Here is a 22,548-nt window from a genome sequence, read left to right on the forward strand (position 1 = left end):
ATTGTGCTCTTAAAGTGGTAAAATGATCCCTGCTGTGCTGCTGCCTGATAGTTCTCTCCTTTTAAAACCTGCATTGAGCAGTGTTTCAGACGTGCAAAACACAGATCAAGAAATTTGTATACTGATGAACAGTTATCCCTTCAGGCATGAAAAATGCCAGTTTGACATTGTTTCCATGTCATATATTAACATAGTAGAGTTCCAATAAAAACACTAATCAGTTAGGAATAAGAAATGTTACAGAACTGACAGATAATATTAAATTTTTAAAAACCACACAAAATTTAAAAGAAGGTTCAAATAAGATAGTTGCTCACAGCAGCTCTAAATGACGAAGAACTTTGGCTTCAGAAGCTGGGAATAAGCTTCAGAATCCATCTTATGTGTATGTACCTGCTACATATATGCTTGTCTTATATTTATAGGGAATATACTTCATTAGAAGAAAATCCTAGTACTGGGAAAAAAAAGAGTTTTTTGATATATAGTATAGGGCAGGGCTGTCTGCTCGAAAGGTTATCCAGTCTATCTATCCATATCATCTGGCCTGGTAAGGGATGCTGCTTCTCCTTGTTCTCTGAGATCCTTAGACCACTGTGAGTACAGTAAGCCCTAAAATGCTTGCACAAATGACAGCCTTCCTTGGGATTTTGCACAGTTCACAGGCCAGCATGGACTTTATCAATTGCTGGGCAGATAAACAGGTTGCTGAAGGCAGATGTTTCCTGCTCTTTATTAAGACCTTGTGGGCCCCTAATTCTGGCAGTGGCATTAGGCTCGAAGCTGAAAGCTGTGTTTGCATATACTCCAGTATGTTGTGTGACATGGTTTGGGACACTGCTTGTGGGAGAAACTGTTTATAAACTGTAGACAGAGTGAATAATATAAAGTTTGAAATTCTGTGTCCTGTTATAAGCCAATTATAGTGATCTGAAGAACAAATGACCCAACAGGAAATGCAGAGTTAGTAAACAAAAATCGTGTATGTTCCACTGCAACTGTGTGTAGTCATCTTATGACTGAGTTAGGAAAGAGTTTCTGAAAATTAGTAATTCTGTAGGAAAAATAGAAGTCTGATTAACTCGGTGTATTATGTATAATTATGTGATATTCCAATTGATTTCATATCAAGAATAATTCTGAAGTAATGACCTATGAAACATCCTGTTGTTCATGAATAAAAGTCAAACTATTTAAAGCAATATACTAGCAAGCCACTGTATTGCTTCTGGAATATGGTTGCATTCAGAAAAATGTTGTACAGGGGAAGTTTTTCTCCTATTTATCATAGAACAACGTATTCAGGAGTAGTTAAGTCATGTGGACATGGCCTTTACTGGGAAGGTCACAAACCTGGTCCTGTAGAATGAAAAAGTGAAATAAAGAGGATAGAGAGCATTCAGTTCCAGGTGAGGGAGTCACCAAGGGAAGATGCCGGTGCTGGAAGTGCCCAGCACACCGCACCTCTGTTAGCTCCTTCCTAAAGCAGTGCTGTAGCTGAGCCTGCTGGGCAGGGCAGCCACACAGCGGGCACAGCTCACAGCAGGGAGTGACCGTGTCTCTGTGTGCTCCTTGCAGCTGCACCACGAGCTGGAGAAGGGCGAGAGGGAGAGCGCAGAGCTGCAGGAGTTCGCCAACGCCATCCTCCAGCAGATAGCGGATCACTGCCCCGACATCCTGGAGCAGGTCGTCAACGCCCTCGAGGAGTCGTCGTGACCTCGGCCACCAGTCCCACGGAGCAGCACGCCACTGGCCAAGCCCAGCCAGTCCACGGAGCCATGGGAGTGGAGAGCAATGGAAGGACAGAAAATGGAATAGAAACTTCTGGTGCACCTTTTACAAAGGAAACAAAGGCAAAAAAAACCCCTCTAAAAACTACATGCTCTCTAGGTTCTTCCAGTCCATGATTAATCAGTCATTTTTGTACTCATCTTCTCACTGCCTTTCTACTTTAGAGTCCAACTCCCCATTGACTTTGTTGGTGGTGACTTTTGGATACAGCTAAGCAGAGCTCCTCCAAGTCTACTGAGCAAAGAAGAGGGGATGCACTAAACACAAGCAGCTCTAGTTCTCCATGAGGTTGCAGAAGAGTAGCCCTTGCCTTTCATTCATGTATTGCTTTTTCCTTCTTTCCTTCTTACCTTCTTCCTATTTTTTATTTTCATGAAAGCTGAAAGCCTGAATTTCACAGTGCTAAAACCAAACCCTGAGTGTGCTCTGATTATGGCTCATGGCTGGCCAGCATCAGCTAGCTCAGGTCTTGCTGCCTGTCTCAATGCTTCTTACGTTCTTAAATACCAGAGTGAGGAAAGGAAAGTTTCCCTACTTGCTCCTGTTAGTCATTTCATCTAGCAGCTGGGAAAAAAGGTAGGCATACTGGTACTTTCTGTTTACTTAACTTGGATTTTTATTGTTCACTGGTCTGACTCTGAAGTGCTAGGTCAGGCATTTTTTGAGGTAACTGTTTTCATCTGTTGATTTTTGGGGGGTTTTAGATGAGGTGTCTCATCATAGGTCTGTGTCTCCTAAGATCCTACTTTATAGAGAGCTCTCTCCCTTCAGGCAGGTGTAGTCAGCAGGTCAGTTCCCAGCTTTAACTTGTATAGTTTGTCCAGTTTTTCAGGCCATGGCTTTGTGAACACTAGCTGTCATCAGAATAATCTTAAGCATTCTGTAAATGAGAAAATTGCATCATTTAGCTTAAAAATATAATTTTAAAGCTTAGTTAGGTAAATCAGTAGCATAGTTCTTACTATAATTATAATTTAATTTATTTTGGTTTAGCTTACATTGACAAGGAATGAGTTTGAGTTCAGAGCAATAACCCTTATGAAGAGAAGCATCTCTGCTGGAGTTGGCACCCAGCTGAGTAGATAGGTGTAAAATCACAGCTTTACTTAAACCAGTGCAATTCTTCTGTGTATATGAGAGGCCTTAGTTTTATTCCCATCCACCTTGGACACTCATTACAGTTCCTGCTGATAGGTAATATGACCTGAAATACCAGGTCAGTTTGTCGTTGTGGTAGCAAGTCAGAAATCCTGTTTTATGAGTAGGACTTGGGTGTTCATTCTTGGACTATGCATTAATGGGGAGACACGTTTTTTCCTGGCTACCAGTGGTTATGTGTGTCTGGGGGCATCTGCAGGACAGAACCCTGTAACACGTCCCCATGTGCTCCTTAAAGGAGTTGTTCCCTTTGGCTGTCTCACATTACTTCAGAGAGCGAGGGGAAGGCAAAAGGAGACCAAATATCAACACAGCAGTGGAAGAAATCTTGGTTTTCTAGTCACTAGCTAATTATGAATCCTCTCAGTAAACCTCCCATTCAGAGTCTGCAGTTGAATTCCATATGGTTTACTACATTTTGAGCTTAATCACTAGGCTGTTATGTTAAGGAAAATGTTCCAGGCCCTTTCAAGAAACCTGCGTTTCTTATATCTTTCAAATCCACAGCACAGCTCCCCTGTAGGTCTTTAACGCCTCGTTTTTATCTTTGGAAGTGACCAATTACTTCTAACAGAAAGGAGATCAACAAAAGTTTGAGTAAGGGAAGATGTACCCTGTAGTTTTTTCCAAACAAGCACTGGAAATGGGGCAAAACTGAAACCTTATGTACCTGTAGATTCTATTGAAAATGAGCTGATTTAAAATAAATCACATCCCAATTGATTCTACTGTAATAATTCAGCAGAAGGAGCTGGATTCATAGCCAGGGTGTCTAGGAAGAAATAAGTCTGCAAAGAAGAGGCGATTCACACCTTTTCCAACTGTTGAATTGCCAGTGCTTTGCAAATCAGGAGAAGTAGCTTTAGTTCTTCCTCTAATAGCAGCCTGTGTCTGAAGCTTTTTTTTGTGTCATGTCTGAGGAGAGTAATGGGAGCCTGAAAGTGTGGAAGAGGGGAATGCCGGAAGGCGTGCAGACAGTGACTGTACACACTGCGGGGCTGTGCCTCATCCCAGAACCACCCCTTCGGTCCCATTATTTGAGTCAGCACGTTTCGATAGGAGCTGTTGTTTTGAAATCTTTCCTCTTGCTTTTTCTTCATCACCCCTAATTACTCACTCAAGGAATTTAATGCCGCCTGTAAAAGCATCAGAGCCATCAGCCCAGCATCATCGGCCACCGCCACCCCTCCTGACTCTCTCATTAACTTATATGGTCAAATCTCCAGCTGCCCTGGTTCCCTGCTGTAAAACAATCTTTCCTCTGTGAGAAGCTGTGGAATTTCCCTTATCGATGGTTCAAATGACTCCTGCTTGTAAACCTCTTACTGAGATGTTCCTTGATAGCGTTTCTGCTGGAGGCAGGGGCAGGGGGAGGGGATGGGAGCGAGGGGCGATCACTTCGAGCTGTTATTTCAATTCCCTGGCTTTACTGCCTTGCCCACACATCGCAGGGAAGTGCTGCTGCTTCTTCAGCATCTCTAACTCAGCTTGTGGCTGCATTTCTATAGTTCAAAGTGCCCCAGCCAAAGGCCTGGTGCTGTCACGGCAGCGTGTGCAGGATCTGTGCATCAGCAGCCAGGTGAAGCTCACTGTTTACACATCTCCCGGCCTCTTCCCAGGGAGGATTTGTCAAGGCTGACTAGTTTTCACACTGGCCATTTGGTCCTTTATCTGCCAGCCACACACCTGCTGTTCCTTCCATCTGAATTGTTGGGCCCTGGCGATTTTTCTCGTTAACCACTGTTATCTCCTCGGTCTTGTAGGCTTGCCATCTTAAAGATTGATCTTAGACCTCCATAAAGTGCTTTCAGGGAGGGAGCAGATCTCATTTAGGAACAGTCTTGATCCGACTTGATCTCCATCGAACTGTTTCAGGTAATCTCTCTGATCCTGTGTCGACAGAGATCCTGTGGTGAATAGCTTGAGGGGCTTTGGGATTTGGGAGGTACTGCTGGCCACGATTTAATGCTGAATGTGACCACTGAAAGCTTTTTCTTTTCACTCGTATGGAGTGCCACACCATTGGCCTTAAGGCAACAAGGGGATTTTATTCTCATAATCTGTCATGGAATTGCGTATGAGGCACATGGCAGAAGGGCCATATGTGGCATACCCTGCAATGCTCATCCAGTTGCCTAACCCACCACTGCTCTTTTAAGATCTTATTCCCAAGTGTCAGCAGTCAGGCAGATGCAGTTTCCTACCACAGTGGTCCTGCAGTGCAGCAGCTCTAGGAAATCAGGGGCCCTTCCCAGGAACCCTGGGGAAACTTGCTTTTTCTTCTGTTGAATGAAGTTCCATTTGCTACAGGAGCTGTGAAAGTTTTAATTGCTTTAATATTACTTTTTTTTCTTCTAAGCTGTTATTTGTAGAGAAGCTGAGAGATGTAAGGACTCAAGGAGCTGTTTGTAGAAAATTTAGTAGGTCATTTTGGCAGGGTTTGGGCTAAAAAATAACTGAAGCCTGAAGCCCATGTACGCTATAAAAGCTGACACTGCAACCACACTTGTTCATGATATCCACGAGTCCAAGTCCATATTTGCCTCTGAATCCAGCCTCATGTAAAACACTAAAAAGACATAACACTAGAATTGCAGGGTGAGGACATGAGCACTGTTTGCCATTGGAAGAAGAATTACCTGGCATGCTCCCAGATGAAGCTCTAAGCTTCTCTAAGTATTCTCTCTAGTTTTGACTGCCTTTAACCAGCTTTCACTCCAGAAAATGCCAAACCCTCTTTGGAGTAGCCAGTTTTTGCCAAGTCCTGGGGACGGAAGGTGAAGGTCCGACGTGATGCACGGAAACCACGTGTGCCGTTTCTCGGTGCACGGCTGGAATGTCCCTTTTCTAAAAAATTTCCTGGTACTTCAGGGCTCTGAAATTTGCACAAGGGAGCATAAATGTCATAAATCTTGTGGAGATAACCCTGGGTTTTGAACCAAAGGGGCACCTCTTTTCATTTGCCCTGCAATTCCCACCCATTCTGCTGCTAGTGCTCAATTTGTTGGGAAATCTCTACATCTGATGAGGGTTGACAGGGTTGAGTCCCCACTCCTATACTAATTGCCAGTCGCTGCCACTGCAGGGGTCTTTACAAAGGATGTAGAGTCCTGCACTGATACCATTTTAAAGCAAGAATTTCACTACATACGTAACGCTTTTATCCCTCAAATGACTCCAATGAAATGCAAAAGGGAAAGAGTACAATCAAGGCATCTGATACTGAAAGGAAGCCTCTCCTCAGCTCAACGGCCACCCTGGAAGAGGGACCCGGAGAGGACGTGGAAGGCTGTGGATAACCAACACTGCCCCAGCGGAGCCGGCGGGGTGGGAGGGTCGGGCACGGCGCATCGCGGGGCGTCGCGCCTGGCAAGGCCAACTCTGCTGACCCCTCTCATCAGCGTGGTGAGCAAGAGGAGTGTCAGGGGGTTTTTTTAAACAAAACAATGTTTTTAATTGTTTTTTCCACATAAATGGAAGGAACCTTACGCAACAGCAGATCCTTCTGAACAAAATGGCTGTGTTCGCTGACTATTTTTAAAACAAAAAAAAAGAGAAAAACTGTTTCAAAACTTTTTAGTGTCAAAAGCATAAACTCAGAAATCCTGACTTTTTCCAATGTGTGTGGTGAGTGCTGTAACCCTGTCATCAGTATCTCCCCTGACTTTTTCAGGGGTGGTTCTTCCCTGTTTTGTTTTCTGCTTGTCGATATTGTCCGTGTGGTCCTAAGGCTGGGGCAGTTACCAACAATGTGTGTCTGTTGTCGGGTTGAAAAAAAAGATAGTAGTAGAACTGAAAAAGATGTGTTTTAAAAATATATAAAAATAAATTTCATTAAAAGGAATTCAAGTAAAGAAGCAACAAAGCCATGACTCCTCCTCTCGGGATTGTACGGAAAAGGATTTGTGGGCTTATAATTATAACCAGTTGCCTTTCACAGGCTTTTGAGGTCCAAGGCAGCTTGGCCTCCTAGGAAATGTTACAAACCCTGTATAAATTCCTGCTTTCCCAGGTTTATACTGTACATGTGTAAGACAGAAATGGGCAGAATGAAACAGTATTGTGGAAATAATCTTTTCTGGTAACAGTTACCAGCACCAGGTGTCCCCTAAGATGGGAACTGCTGATGTAAATGAGCCAAACACTTCGGCCAACTTTTCTGTTTTCTCCATCACACCCCTTGATGCCAGGGACAAGAGCAAGTGCAAATCAGCTGGTGCAGGTAGTTGTGTGTAGGTTCATTATCAAAGTTGTATTTCCTTGCCTTTCCTTTCCTTGACCTGTTGATCATGTACCCAAGCAGGTTATGGGGCAGGAAAGGACCAGCAGCCACTTCCTGCTCTGGTTGCATCAAAGACTTGCATTGCTTAAAAGGAACAACATGAGGCTAAACTGGCGTGTGAGGTTAACAAAAATACCCTGACAAATCACTTTACCTATGACAGTAGGTAAAGAATTTCATTAAGTGAATGTATTTTAATTATCAAACTGTACCATATGCTGTTAGTCCCCATTTTGCAAGCTTAGTTCAGATCTTGAACATCAGGTCAGTTTGGTTTGCTTTTAAGTAGATATTCCCATTAAGTTCTTGGTGCTTTGGTAGGGCTTTTTGTTCAAAACGTTGGTTTCTTTCACTTGGAAACTGGCAAAAAACGGATCTATGGGTCACATATACTCTTATTTGTTACAAAATGTGGCTATCTTGAAAACCAAATTCAAAGCCAAATTTTAAAAGTAGACATTGTTCCTTCTATCTGCCCCATCTTCCCAGCTCCCTGCGACAAGGCCAAGTCCTCCCTCCCTGCCCAGGGGTGGCTGTGTTTGGCCCCTCATTACACGCTCGTTACAGTATAACTGGGGAGGCTTTAGTGTCAGATGCCTTTATTTGATCAGATGCTGGAGGAGGACGAATCCAATGGGACCACGAACAGGGGAATAATTTCTGTGCTAGCCCAACATGCTGCTCCAAGCCCACTAAAACAGTAAATTGCCGTTTCCTTCCAAGTCAGTGAATGAGGAGAGCTGCACACCAAGTTCACAAACCATCCGTGGAGTTAAATTCTGTGGGATGCTCCATCCACTCCACAGGCATAGATCCCTCATCTGCTTTGGAAGAGACCTGTTGCACTTTAGTGGAGGGGGAGACAGGCTTTAGGGATGGGATCTAGTGTACTTGAATTCCTTTTGGAGATGACAGCAGCGGGAGACATTGGTGTCCGTGATGCAAGTGCACACGCTGCCTTCAACTTGTATGTGTTTTATTGCTGGAGTCATGTTACTGACAGGATAATGAAATTGCAAAGAAAATGTGTTATATTCAACTTTGCCTTGATAATATAAACACTTTGTTCATTTTTTTCTTCTTTTTTTATTCACAGACTAAGTTCATCAGGAAATTATAAAATTATTTAAAAATTCTGTGCCGTGTCTTTATTTCAGTGTGTGTTGCTTGGTGCCCAGGGTGGGAGGGCAGGTAGGAGGGCTGAGTGGCTGCATGGCTGTTCCCTGAGACCAGGCTTGAGGTCCCAGTTGTTGTCCACCTGCACCAGTGGGACAACCCTGCTGGGGAGTTTGGCTGCAGCTCATGCCTGGCAATGTTCATGGACACAGCTGGGGCTGCCTGCAAGGTGAAGGTGAGGGACTGGCAATCACAGGGGTGTCCCAGATATCCCTGGACCTCACAGGCCAGGTGAGTGGAGATAAACCAGCTGCTCTTACAGTCAGCTGTTCCCTTTGTCTCTCCTGCCTGTTTTCCAAGTCACGGACTTGAACGTTGCTAATGAGTGACTGAACTCCAGATGTGCATCCCGTGTTGAGTCAGGGATCACATCTTCCAGAGCACTGTGCCTGGAAAGCCTTGCTGTGGAAAGGCCAGCAAGGCTGTCCTACTGAGCGTGATCCTGGTGAAACCTGGCTCTGGGTCCTGGCCCTCGGGAGCAGAGGAGTCACGGCTTTGTGCCACAGGACGAGCTGTGCTCCCTGCAGGGCTGGAGGAAATGAGCTTTACCCAGTGTCCAGTCTCCAGATGTGTTTTGATGACATGGGAAATTGCCTGAGTAATGTCACTATAAAAATCTCATTTTTCTGGCGTTTTTGACTGTTCTGAAGAGAATAGCATTGCAACACTGGGTCCCGCTGGTAGAACAATGTCCATACTAAACACACTCCACCAGATTCTCCACAGCTGTCCTGAAGCCCTGACAGCACAGACCTCCCCAAGTTGGGACACTTTCTAACCAGTTTCTTTCTGTTTCTTTCTCCTTTGGTCTATCTGTACAGCCAGTTTTTCTCTGGGCTTTCTTGCTGGCCTTGTCCCTTCTGTTTTTCCTCGAGTTATCATTTCAGGGGGCTCTTAAGATCCTGACTTGTTGTTTCAGTACAAGTGACTACAGGAACAGGCGTCCTGATCTCAGTGCCTGGACATTCCCTTCCCTTTGCTAATTGGATTTCAATCACTTGGGCTTCAATCAGGCATGTAAAGCAGTGTGTGGAAAAAGGATGCATGGGGATTAAGGGTCTCGAGAGCTTTGAAAGGAAGAGTCCATCGGCCTCTTGGTTCCCAGTCTGGTTTATGTTCTCTCGAGCGTCTTTGGCTGAGAAGGGGATTCGTGATTCCTGTCAGGCCAGGGTGTGCCTGGCTTTTGCAGCAGAGTCCAGATCAGCTGAATGAAACCACATGCCACATAAAGTTAACCAATTAACAACAAGGTACCCATCAGTCTAATAGTGGCACAAACACCTGAAGGACTTGTCCTTTTTAAAGAAGAGCAGTAGTGAAAGGGTAGGAGTCCGAGTCAGCGCCGGCGGGACAGCACATCTGCAGGGAGAGCAGCACATCTGCAGGGAGAGCCGAGCTGAGCTCTGCAGCCCACGCTGGCTCTGCTGCTCGGTGAGTTGCAGGGCTGTGTCCCCGCAGGCTGACTCATGTTTTGGATGGCCCATAACAATAACACTGTTCGTGCTGAAAAGAGAAGATGCCAAATGCCTTTTGTGCGTTATCAGGTTACATTTTCTGCATTGTGCAGTAAAACACGAGGCATCAGAACAGAACTGTCTGTGTTGACTGCAGCTACTGTGACACTGAACAGGCAAGGCAGCAGTGGAAACAGCAAATGGTCAGCCCTGGGATCAAGCACACACAGATTTGAAACATTTTCCTTTGCAGATAGGTTCACAGGGGTGCGCACAGCCCCTGTGTTGCCCAGGCTCCTGATTAAACACGGGCCTTCTGCAGTGCTCTAGCCAGGATGACTTGGGAAAACCTGCTTTTCTAAATCACACCAGTCAGGGAAACTGCTGAAACCACATCTGCAATCCATTGGGAGAAGCTACATATTTAGGATCTCCTATTTCTGACAGGATCTGCTGTGCTTGTGCTGCAGATGCTTTCTGCTTATGTGGATTGAAGCTGTAGGGGTGCATCAGCCAGCCCAAAGATTACCCCAAAACAGTAATTAAAGCAAATTGCCTGTGCCAATGATCTGTATATGACCAGTGACCTTTAGACAAGGATTTTGAGATATCAAGTAGCTCTTCTCACTGGGCTTCAGGATGTTTAGAAATCTCGGGCAAATAGCCAAAATCCTCTTTCTTTAGTGTCTTTAAAAACCGTCAAACTTAAGTAGGGCATATGACCTGGGAAACTAAATGTTTTCTAGGTGGATATATGATAAAATTAGGTGCAAACAACTTCTTTGCATATCAAGCAAATAGAGTCATACACCTTGTGTTGGTAGACCTTATTTCAGAATATCCTGGTGATGTGTTCTAAAATGTAAGAGGAACAGCTGGGACCAGCTTGGGTGTAGCTGTGGGGTTACAGCAAGTGATCCTCTGGGTGTGGGCTTTAAGTCCATCTGGTTTTAAGTACATGAGCAGTAGCTTTTCCCAGAGTTTACAACTGCAAACATTAAAACTGTTCTAGAAGATTGACTAAGAAGTTAAATATTTAGGCCCAGGTACTGCAGCCCATTTGTGTGAAGTTGTCGCTTACTTCAGTGGGAATTCAGCTCCAAGAATGTCTATGGACACAAATCTTGTGATAGGGCAAGTTAAAAAAACATTTGGCTTCTTTATGTATTGCTAAAAAGGATGGGTGGCTGCTGTAGCTCAAAACCCATCCTAGAAGGACTTTTGTTGGGCTTGAGTAAACCCTTCATTTTCTGTAAGGGCACACCACTTTGGGGAACCACAAGTCTTGGAATGTGTATGAACGCTCTTAACCTTTCTTATATAATGCACAGAAGCTGGTTTTAGCTCTAAGCAGTGTATCATCTTGTAGCCCAACGTACTGGAGTGCACGTATGCATACATGTGTCTGTGCCCAACTGTGTGAGCATATTTGTATATCCAGAGCTGCCCACTGGAAACCGTGCTTCAGGAATACCCCGTTTGCAACGGCAAAGGTCTGCAAATTAGAAAATCTACATGACTTCATGCCTAATATGTCCATGATGCAATTTTCAGTGAGGTATTTATGTAACTGGTTTTTTGCCAGATTCTTCCTTCATTAAATGTGCAAGATGAATTGATTTCTTCAAATTGGTAATTGCACAAACCCTACCACTGCTGCCATCCAAGACCACCAGTTACGTGTCACAAGCCTCTCATTACTTTGGTTCTTTAAATTGTCCCTCATGCTAGTGGTAGCTTAGACATCAGGAGGGCTGTTCCTGTTTGTGCTGTTGCTCCCTGGGCATTCCAGCACTTCCCCATGCCCACATCTCTGACCTGTAATTGCCCCCAGTTATGTCTGGTGGGTTTGATAATCCGACTCTTCACCTAGCAAAGAGGAGTTCTGTTTCTTCAGCCACAGAGCTGAACATTAACTGTGATCAGACACCGTAGACTGCCTGAGGCTTGTCAGGAATTCAAAGGCTTGGAGATACTTGGAGTTTGACATTAAAATGGAGGTAGCAATGTTCTTCCTCTGTTCTTCCTTATGGTCTACAAAGCACATTGACTTTCCCAGCCTGGTCATTCCTGGCAGCAACACAAGCCTTTCACAAAGTCCCATATGAAGTATCTGAGACTACCTGACAGCTGAACTGACTGACACATCACAGAAGGGGCACGTGTTTGCAGACACTTGTAGGCTGCAGTTGCAAAGAGCTCCACAATGCAGTGTCAGACACTCAGTGACTGGAGGATGTGCAATACATGCACGGGGGATGTAAAGACTGAGTGCAAAGTGCAGAAGGAAGTTAAGTTTGATTTCAGCGTCTCATTTTTTCAGTCCCCACATAACTTCAATCAGTAGTTTGTGCCATTCATCTATGATTTAATTAATTTAGCATTAATAGGTACTGTGAGTATGGTGGTGGTGGTAGTCACTGAAGTTTGAGAAAGCACCTTCTAGGGATTCTTTGAACTGTTGCCACTTTTGCTGATATCCTTCATTATAAGGTAGCATATTTTGGATTCAGGTATGTTTTCCCAATCCAAGTGGTGACTGTGAAGGTGGTTTTCAGAGAGAGCTGGTGCTCAGCAGCAGGAGCAGCCAGGGAAGTTCCACAGGCTCATGGCACCCACCAAAGGCAGCGAGATTCAGCTGTAGCACGGCACCACGAGTGAGTGTGTGCAGTGCTGCTCTCCGCCGATCTGACACCTGAGTGACACCTTCTCTACAATTTTGACTCTACGAAGGAGTTTATTCGGGGAGCTACTCTCATATGGATAAATCCACCAGAATGATGCTTGTACAGGATGTCCTCTTTTCCCTTTTCATTTTTTGTTTAAGCGTTTTTAGCAGGATGCAGCTGAAGTAGTAACCAAGCTCTTAACAGGTTCGTGGGGAGCTTGGCTCTGCTCCCAAGATGCCTCTTTACTGCACTGGGCACAGCCAGTGAATACTCGTGTCTCTACAGACTCTTGGGGCTCCAGAGATGTAAGGTGAACCAGGATGAGTGGGAATTCATGCTGGTATCTCAGCTGTCTGCTTAAGAGGAGAGTTTTGTATGGAAAACCAAGAATCTCCAGTGAGGATGATGTATGACCGTGACAAGGCCTTTCTGCTGCTCAGCAAGGCTGGAGAGGACAATGGTAGCTGGCAGGGTCAGGTCGGTGTCAGCTGCCATCCTTGACTTAGATTTGTGTGGGGCTAGGAGCTTCCTGCCAGTCGCCAGGGCTCGGCTCACTTGCAGCAGTCTGTTCAGCAGCAGTAACTCTGTGGCCTTCCTTGTCTCCTCAGATGACAAAGTCACAAAATGCTTTCAGGCACTAGCACCCAGTTTTTCAGAGCTGCCAGCCCTCTGTGCACCCACTTCTGTTATCTTTGTTTTTGAATGCAAAGCGGTTGCACATGAGGGGCTTCCTGGTTACTTTGGGCAGCCTTCAGATATTTGGCAGGTGTGGCAAACAAGAACTGCCACCCCAAAGCACACACTGCTCCTTCAGGAGATGGTGGGAACTAAGTTGCTGTCTCCTGCAAACTCCTTTGTGACCATTTCTAGTACAATACTGTAAGATGCCTCTTCTTCCTGCCCCAGTGATATGAGAAATGTGAAGCACTGTCTTGAGTGCTTCTGTCTTGAGGACAGATAAAAGAAAGACAATAAAAGAAACTTTTTCCCTTGTGCATTCAAAACCCTCCATCCCTACAGTGATATTGCACACCACAGATTGTGCTTCCCACCAGTGCCCTCTGAAGGGTCCTCTCCTGTTAGTTTGGCAGCAACATGACACCTTGCATCCAAAACAGATCCCTCACTAGACCCTGGAGGAGCCCAGAGGAAATGACAAATCTGGGATTTGTCAGCAAAACATAATGCAAGTCCACATCTTCCGTCAGGAATCCATGTCCACAGCCATCCCTGGTGTGGCAGGGAGGGATTGATGTTTGTAACCCATGGCTCCTCATGGACTTGAGGAGGGTTTGGCTGCTCACCCAGCCCATGAGCCTGGTGTGCCAGGGACAGGCAGCAGCTGCTGGCCCTGGTAGTCTCCCCCCATTGCCCAAGCCAGGCACAAGGATGTGAAGGTGCCAGTGAAAGGCTGCTCCTCACCCTTATGGTGAAGGCTCCAATTTCCCCATTTGTTAACGAAGCGATGACTCCTGACAACAGGAGCAGTAACACAATTGTTTATGCTCATCTGTCAGGAGAGCAGATCAAAGCCACCTTAGAGCTGCAGACAAATATCACCACGGATGACCCAGAGGCTTCCTTTGGGTGAGTGACAGACTGGAGCATGACTTCACTGGGAAACCAGTCCTGGGTCCGTGCAGCAAAGTGACCCAGCCTAACGCTGAGCCAGAGCTTTCCTCTGCATCTGCTTCTGGCTCAGTAGTGACAGGGCTTGAGAGGATGACGCCAGCCTTCCCTGGGTTTGTTTTCTGCTGAGAGCCCTTGTTCAGCACAGCACTGTCGCTTGTGCTCATCCCTAGGTGTGCAATCTCCAGATGGTATCTCGGCAAGCTCAGGCACGACGGAGGCCTGGGGTTGTGCTGCTGTGGGGTGAGTTGCAGCCTGGCGCTGTGCAGAGAGGGTGGCAGGATCATTTGGGAACCCCTGTGGACGTGTGAAGAGTCAGTGACAGCCACCACTTCATGGCCAGCTTGGAGCCAAGCCTGACGGTCCGGGCTGTCCGGGTGTCCTGAAGCACACCCTCACTGCAGCACTAACTCCATTAGCTACTAACACCTGCCAACGAGGAAGAGCTGAGGAAATAGAAGAAAGTACACAGAGCAAATCAGCCCAAGATGTGTCAAAGGCCAGCTCCCCCTGCTCTGCCAGCATGGACCAGCTGCAGTTCAGGCCTCTAAATGGAGCAGGGATACCTGGGGGTTTAGGTGCTGTGTGCTTGGGAAGGCTCATGGACAATGAATGATGTGGTCACCCCTAAAACCCAATTTTATATCCTCATTAAGGTCCACAAGAGGCAGATCTGGGCCCGCTGAACCTCACAAAGCTTGTTTGCTCTCCACAGATCTCTGTGCCTGACGTTATTCATGCTGCTATAAAAGGGATTATATACAAGGCATATCTTGAAGGGTGTCAAAACACAAGCTTACAATCTTCCATGACATTTGGTTCTTCCAAATGCAGTCCCTGAAGCTCTGTGATGGAAAGGGGGTCCTCATCTGCATTTACCAAAAAAAAACCACCAAAAAATCTCCAGCTCTCATTGCTGGAGGGAAATAAAGAAAAATGTATCTTCAGTGAACAGTAAAGGCTCAGAAACAAGAATCAAATCCACAAAAAAACTCCTCCCAGAGTGAAAAACAAGATGTTAAGCGCATAAGCAAATATGTTTTGGGGCATGAATCATGGTGTCTTCCATTTTTGTGGGCTTTTTTGGGTTTGGGGGTTTTTTTGCTTTGGGTTTTTTGGGGAGTTTTTCTTTGGTTTTTTGCAGGTGTGTGTAATTCCAGTCCCAGGATGTGATGAAGCATTTAGTGATTCAGTGTAATTTCAGATGCCACAAGTGGTGTTAGCAGGTAGGTGCTCTGCACACCCCGAAAAATCCGTGTCTCAAGCTGAAAATTCAGAGTCATCACTTAAGGATGTCAACCACAGAAAACACAGAACGCATACACAATTGCACTTAAATTACATGGGGCAACGCCGATGTCTTTAATTTTACCTTTGCAAGAGGACATGACAGGATTCTGAGCTAGAACTCATTGGTTTCTACCTCTTTAGTTTCTTGCAAGGGTAAATACATCCAGACACACACACACACTTTTTCCATGAACAAGCCCTTGAATTGTGCCAAGGGCTGCTTGTGCCATGGGACCCATGCACAGCCCTTTGTCTGGTGGCTGAGCCCCAAGGCCATATTCAGCACAACATCTGAGTGCCTTAGAAGAAAACCATCTATTGCCATGTGGTTTCTTCCTTCTCTGTATCTCGTGACTGTCCTGGTGCTTTGGTTGTTATGGTTTCCATCTCTGCCTACTTGGTGCATTTCAGTGCTGGTGTTTATGAAAGCCCATATATTACCCATGCTATATATATGTATATATTTGCTTAGAAGTTACAGTGTCCAGGGATTGTATTTGTGTTCCCTTCAGCTCTTACTGTGAAGGTGAGACTATTAAGCAAAGGCATTTGTCATCAAAGGGCACTTTGGATCCTACAAAACACGGTGGTTTTCATACAAAGGCTTTATTGTCACCAGGTTGGTTTGCAGAAGGACGTGAGAGCAGCACAGCCAGGAGCTGCAGAGCCTCTCTGACACTCTCCAGTTTGTCCCTGGGATTTGTGGGACCCAGAAATAAAAACAGGAAATGTGCTGTGGCTTCACTGGCTGTAAATAGTGCCTGTCCCCAGGCTGTGTGACATCCCTCCCAGGCAGCACCAGCAATCACATGCCCGGCAGACGTCCATTATATCATATACATCATCTCCCTGCCTGCTGCCCCGATCCTCCCTCTGCAGCCCTGCAGTCCTAACACCTCTGTCCCACTGTCCTGTTCTGCACAGTGATGTTCCCAACCCCATCCAGCCTCTGCCCACAGCCTCAGCTCCCTGGTGGCAGGGTGGCACTGGTGCCACCGGTGGCAGGGCGGCACTGGTCGCACCCTCCTGGCTTGGTGTCTCAGCACATTTCATTTCCTTCCCTTCCACCTGCCAGGCCACAGAGAATGTGCCACTCTCCCAAGCAGCCAGCTGCATCACCTGGGTGTCCCCAGGGCCATCAGGGCGTCAGGCTGGCCCCGCAGCCGGGAGTGCCCAAGCCTGCAGTGACGCAAAGAGGCACCAAGCAAGCCCAGGGAGTGGCTCTCACCTCAGGTTTGGGGTTTATGTGGTTCTGCCCTCCATGCCCACCTGCAGCAGTGCCTGTGGGGCCTGGCAGGGGAGAGGAAGCTGGACCCTCTTAGCCCATCCTCTGCCTCTCTCCCCTGGCATGACCCCAAGCATCTCCATGCTCCATGGAAAGCTGGAGGTAACATCTGAATTGTGTTTGTTTCCTCCTTCAGCTGAAGTTGCCGTGTGGTATAAATCCCAGTGATTATCAGGAGAATAATCCCCTTTCACCTCATCAGTGCTAGATCCAGCCAGAGGCCTGTCTACCTTTCAAAGGAAGAAATTAGGGAGGAATGTTTGAGCAAGTGATGGAAGAAATTACAAAGGGAGAAAACCGGGGAAGAAGGGAGGAAGGGAGGAAGGGAGGAAGGGAGGAAGGGAGGAAGGGAGGAAGGGAGGAAGGGAGGGAGGGAGGGAGGGAGGAAGGAAGGAAGGGAGGGAGGAAGGAAGGAAGGAAGGAAGGAAGGAAGGAAGGAAGGAAGGAAGGAAGGAAGGAAGGAAGGAAGGAAGGAAGGAAGGAAGGAAGGAAGGAAAGAAGGAAAGAAGGAAAGAAGGAAAGAAGGAAGGAAGGGAGGAAGGAAGGAAGGAAGGAAGGAAGGGAGGGAGGAAGGAAGGGAGGGAGGGAGGGAGGAAGGAAGGAAGGGAGGAAGGAAGGAAGGAAGGAAGGAAGGAAGGAAGGAAAGAAAGAAGGAAAGAAGGAAAGAAGGAAGGAAGGAAGGAAAGAAGGAAGGAAAGAAGGAAAGAAGGAAAGAAGGAAGGAAGGAAGGAAAGAAGGAAAGAAGGAAAGAAGGAAGGAAGGAGATTACATGAATAAATTAGGACACATATAATGTGGAACGAGGTAATGGAATAATGGAATGATGGAATGAGGTAAATCCTCCCTGGGAAGGGGCTCTGCTGCAGTGAGAAGCAGCACAGCATGGAGGGACACATCCCCACCCACCCCCACACCCCTGAGCAGCAGCAGGCCACTGGAGAAGGGGATGCTGGGGCTCATCTGTCCCTGGCAGATCCCAGCCAGAGCCTTGTGTGCACTTTCCCCAAAACCACCTGTGGATGCTCAGCTGTTGAGAGACATCTCCTTGCCAGATCTGTGGGACTTCAGCATCACTCCACTCATCTGGAGGGAGAGGGCTGGCAGGGCAACCATCTCGTTCTGGCTGGGGCAGAGGGGTTTGGGTTTGGTCATTCCCAGCGGGTCAGGCACTGAGGGGTGCCAGCCCCGCACTGGCTGTGCCCCGGGGTGGCAGCGGGCAGCAGCGCAGTGTCGCCTCTCTGCACACGCACGGGCTGCGGCCCGGCTGCCGAAGCCATCGCTCGGTGCCAGCGCAGCCCGGGTTCAGCTGCACTGCGGAGCTCGTCACCGCAGGAAGCAGGGGAGGCCGGGAACTGAGACTTCAGAAGGGGGCCGGCCATTGGAACGGACAATAAGAATATCCAGAGTTGTCATAATTCATGCCGATAAAAATTTTGGAAAGGATGTACAACTCTTCACCTCGGGGTCTAAGCCAAGTGGAAGAGACCGAGGGACTTGGTCGGAGAGGAGGGGAGTGGAGGGGCAGATTACCTCACTGTCTGGCTATGGCTGTGGCCCTGCGCCTCCCCAAACCACGCAGCTGTGGTCAGTACGTGGCAAGGCACAGGGCTTGGGACCCTGGGCTGGCCCCAGGGGCATCTCCTGTCCCCCTCGCCCGGCAGTGCTGTGGGGCAGGTGATGCTCCTCTGTCCACTGGAGGCAGGGACGGGGGAGCTCCATGGAACAGAACCTAACAGGGTCCTCGTCCATCCCCACGGCACCACGGGATGCAGAGCAGCTCTCCCACAGCAGGCAGCCAGCAGTGAGGGCTGGTGGCACTCGGAGGGAGGCTGGTGCTGCCCTGGTCCCTGGAGCCAGGGCTCCTGGCGGGGCCGCCGAGGGGGGAAGTTACACTTTAACTCACCCAGCCACAGAACCCGCTGTTGGGAGTGCCTGTCTAATGATTAAAGGGCTAATTGAGGAGGCCTGAACTCTCCATGCTCTCCCCAGCCTCGCTACCAACTTACGTGGAGCCCAGCAAGCCAGGGCGCCGCAGCCGCCGGGTCAGCCTGGTCACTGCTGCGTCCTTTAAAGCCCGGTGTCTTCACGAGGCCTTCTGGTTATTTCATCTCCTGGTTTTCTAAACCCAGGAGATGGATTGGCTCACCCCTTTGCACCAGGCCTGTGGAGGAAGAGCATGGAGTGGCACAGAGGAGAGCTGCAGCCGTGGCAGAGCCATTCCCTGGCCTGCCCTCCACCCTGTGGACCTCGGCATTCAGGAACGCAGCTCCAGACGCTGAATCTCTTGTGGGCCTTGATGGGCTTCCCAGATCTGCGTGCTGGAGGACCAGGAGGGCAGGAAGAAACTGGACAGAGGGTTATGTGTAGCCACTGAACGTGAAGAGGTAGCCTGGCTCTGGCAGGGCTGCACAAGTCAGCCAGCACTGCAGGCTGTCTCCATCTGACCTCTGGAGCAGCCTCCCAGCCAGCAGGACCGTCCAGATGGGCAGAGCAGTCCCAGGGACCCTACCGGTGCATGCATCACTGAGGTGAGGAAAGGTGTTTGCACGTCATACAGTTCCTGCATTCCCCTTGTGTCCTGTGCTGGCAGAAGTGAAGAGAATGCCTACCTCTAAAGGCAGCACCTTCTGCCTATCCCCCAGGATGACCAGTGACCAGCCCCTGTCTGGCTCCTGTCTTTTCTCAGCGGGGTGTCCCCAAGTCCAGGATGGATTTTTCTTGGTGATGTCAAGCCAGATGAATCCTGGTTTAATTGACCGTGAGTGAAATCGTGCTTTGATGGTTAATGTTATACTTGGGGCTGGGAAAACTACTGCAAAATCACAGCAATTAGAGCTGGAAAATTCAAGTCATCTAATTTATTTCCTCTCCCCCCTCGCTGTCTCTCCCTGGTACAGGGGCAGTGAGGTTCCCAACAATATGTCTCCCTCTGCGTTGTCCCATCCTGCCTCTCTGACTCAAGGAGTGGAGCATCCGCATGTCCCTGGGGAGACAATTCCATCATTTGAAAGACGTCAACATTAGAAAATGTTTCAGAAGTTTAGCCTATATTTCCTTTTGTGGAGTGCCACAGATTCTCAGGTCATGAGCTTTACGCCTCAAGGAAACTGGCTGCTTCCCACGAGGGCAGCGGCTGCGAGTAAGGCGGTGCTTTCCTTTGGTGTTTGCAGGGGCAGGTAGAGAATGTGGGGGTGGGTCAATGAAGGTTTTCACACCTGCAAGGCAGGTCAGATCAGGCAGCTTGTCTGGAACGAGCTCTCCTTTGGCAGGAGCTCAAGATTATTCTTTTTTTCCATTTCCAGATTTTTATTCTGTGAATTCCACCTTGACTTGTAACAATCTCACTGCTGGAAACGTGTCCAGTTCCTCACAAATTCACTTCCTTTCATTTGCTTCTACTACTGGTAGTAATCCCACCGCAGGAGTGTGAGGCAAGTGGTAAAGCACAAAAAGAGGTCCATGTCAGTGAAAGAAGCACAGTGAGTATTCCTCCTCCTTGAAAGCTGTCCCAGGACAGGCATCACCTCTGCCTCAGCTCCCCCTGGATGCAGAGAGCACACAGGATTGGCTGACCAGGGAGAAGATTATTGTGCAGGTGCAACAGGGATGGAAGAAACCTCCCAAGAGATCAGAGCTTATGAGCACCACAGAACTACTAGACTGGGCTACACCTACGTTGAGAGAAGTCAGAGCCACGTGGCTGAGTTTCTACTGATAAGATCTCCTGCTTCTAAATACATTCTGCAGGGTCCTGCCCTGAGAGGGATTTATATTCCTTAATACATTTAAAATTGCTCTTCTCCTCTACCGAGTGAGCTTAGTATTTCCATATCTCATATAGTTTGAGCACTTCCCCAGCCTCTTCCTGCTCACTAGTAGCAGAGACCAGTGAGGGGAGAGACACAAGATGCACTGCTGTAGTAGAAGAGGAGGAGCAAGAGGACAATTGGAGCCACAGGTTTGTTCCAGTGAGATGAAGAAAAATAAACCAGCTTGTTCCGTCCAGGGAGCTGCATGGGTAAAGCTGCTTTTTGCAACTGAGCAGATGGAACATCTTCCCTGGGTGTGCTGTACAGTGTCTCCCACCAATATTAGTCACACCCCAGACTCTGGTCATGGACTGGAGTCCACATCCTGCCCAGACCCAGTTGTGGACACTGCCCATCATTAAGTCAGTGAGGCTTAATCATATTGGGACACGTAAAGAACATGTGGACAACACCTTTGGCAGCTGGGATGAGAGAGGAGCCCCTCCTTACTGGCAGCTGTGCCCCCCTTCCCAACACCTAATAAGGATCACCCCTGACTGGATACAAGTGCCCTTCTCTTGTCTGCTCTGCTCTGTAGATGGAGGAATAGCTTCAGTGGACAAAAACCATGGAATGACATTCACAGGGTCATGTTTTGGTGGAGGATAAAGTGATCTTGTGGGAGAGACTAGCAGAAAAGAAGGCAACCAACTTTTTTCCTCCCAGGAAGAAAACAGAGACATTTCAGCAGAGAGGACACAGTAAGGCAAAGCAAGTGGTGGTCTCTTGTCATCACCCACCTCTACCAACACCATGACCAGCTCATTCTGGGGTTTTTTGTCCTCAGCAGTGGCAACACTGCCAAGGCATCCCCCTTGTGAGACACAGACCTCTGAGATGAGCCATTGCACCTCATACCTGCTGGCTGAGGACACTTCACCTCTTCTCAGGCCCTCCTAGTGGAATCACTCCCACCCAGTTTTGGAGATACACACCCCCAGCTGTCCATCTTGCCTTTCCTGGCACCCAGCATCCCCTGACACACACGTATGTACCTCCCAATGGCCCTTCTTGTCCCACCAAAGCAGGAGTGGAGACATCAAGGATGGACTAAAGCTGCAGGAATTCCCATCTTCCTCATGGGCTACGCTGAGGCCGGCATAGTGTTTCAATAATCTGGCCTCTTTTTTGAATAATCCACATAGCTGAAGGTGTTAAGGAACAGGTATATCCAGTGCTGCCCATCCGTCTCTGCTGGTGCCTCTGCCTTCCCCGTCTGCTCCCTCTAACCCTGATGTAAGGCACCATCCTGGGGTGTGAAGCAGTGCCAGCCCCAAGAGGATTCCTGTGAGGACAGAAGAGGATCTCTGGCCTGCTGACCTGTTGTGGCCAGCTGTCCCTTGTAGGACCAAAAGTGGAAAAGCACGTTACTCTACAGACCAAGCAATTTGTTACCAAGCCTCAGTTCTGTGACACTCCCCTTCACACCTCCAGGTCCTCAGGAGGGGTCCCCGCTGTTTGCTGGCTCCCCAAAGGAGCACCCTGCCCCTCCCCTCTGCAGCCTTAACGTGCAAGTTAGAAGTGTGACAGACAAGCTGGGAACAACAGCCCATATGGTAAACAGGCTTTACCTTGGAGCAAAAAAAGCTGGCACCTAAAATTTCCTGCAGCCAGCTGCAATTTCAAGACTTCCTTTGCCCTCTAATTAGTTGGCATTTGCTGTACCAACTATTATCTTTCTAGTGACACAGCACTGAGGACAATGGCTCCTTATTTCCTGCCACAAACGCTGGGTTACTATTTACCTCTAGCTGTACTGCCTCTATCTCCTACTCCCATTAAAAGAAAGTCTCATTAATGACTGCAGTGATGGGAAACACTGGTGCAGTTGGTCATAAATTAAGACAGTTGGAGCCTTCAATTACTTGTAGTGTGTAGCCTGTATTCAAACACTTACCTGCTCCTCCAAAAATGCTCACGCATTTCCACTCTGAACCCAAACGGATGCTCAGAGCTGTTTGAAACAAGATGCTTGTGTCAGGATGCGTGTCTCAAGCTGCACTTT

The 22,548-nt window shown here is 47.8% G+C and overlaps 1 protein-coding gene across 11 annotated transcripts in view; it reads left to right on the forward strand.

The window, feature by feature from the left end:
• Window positions 1-8,367, forward strand: part of ERC1 (ELKS/RAB6-interacting/CAST family member 1) — a 283,730-nt gene extending 275,363 nt beyond the window's left edge. For all 11 annotated transcript variants that reach the window (XM_048300324.1, XM_048300335.1, XM_048300327.1 and 8 more), the window contains one exon: window positions 1,579-8,367. In XM_048300324.1, coding sequence (XP_048156281.1) covers window positions 1,579-1,716 — 138 coding nt within the window. In that variant the 3' untranslated portion in view covers window positions 1,717-8,367. The remainder of the gene's footprint in view (window positions 1-1,578) is intronic.
• The last annotated feature ends 14,181 nt before the right edge of the window (window positions 8,368-22,548 follow it).

The sequence above is a fragment of the Corvus hawaiiensis genome, chromosome 4 (genome assembly GCF_020740725.1).
Source record: "Corvus hawaiiensis isolate bCorHaw1 chromosome 4, bCorHaw1.pri.cur, whole genome shotgun sequence".
Lineage (NCBI taxonomy): Eukaryota > Metazoa > Chordata > Aves > Passeriformes > Corvidae > Corvus > Corvus hawaiiensis.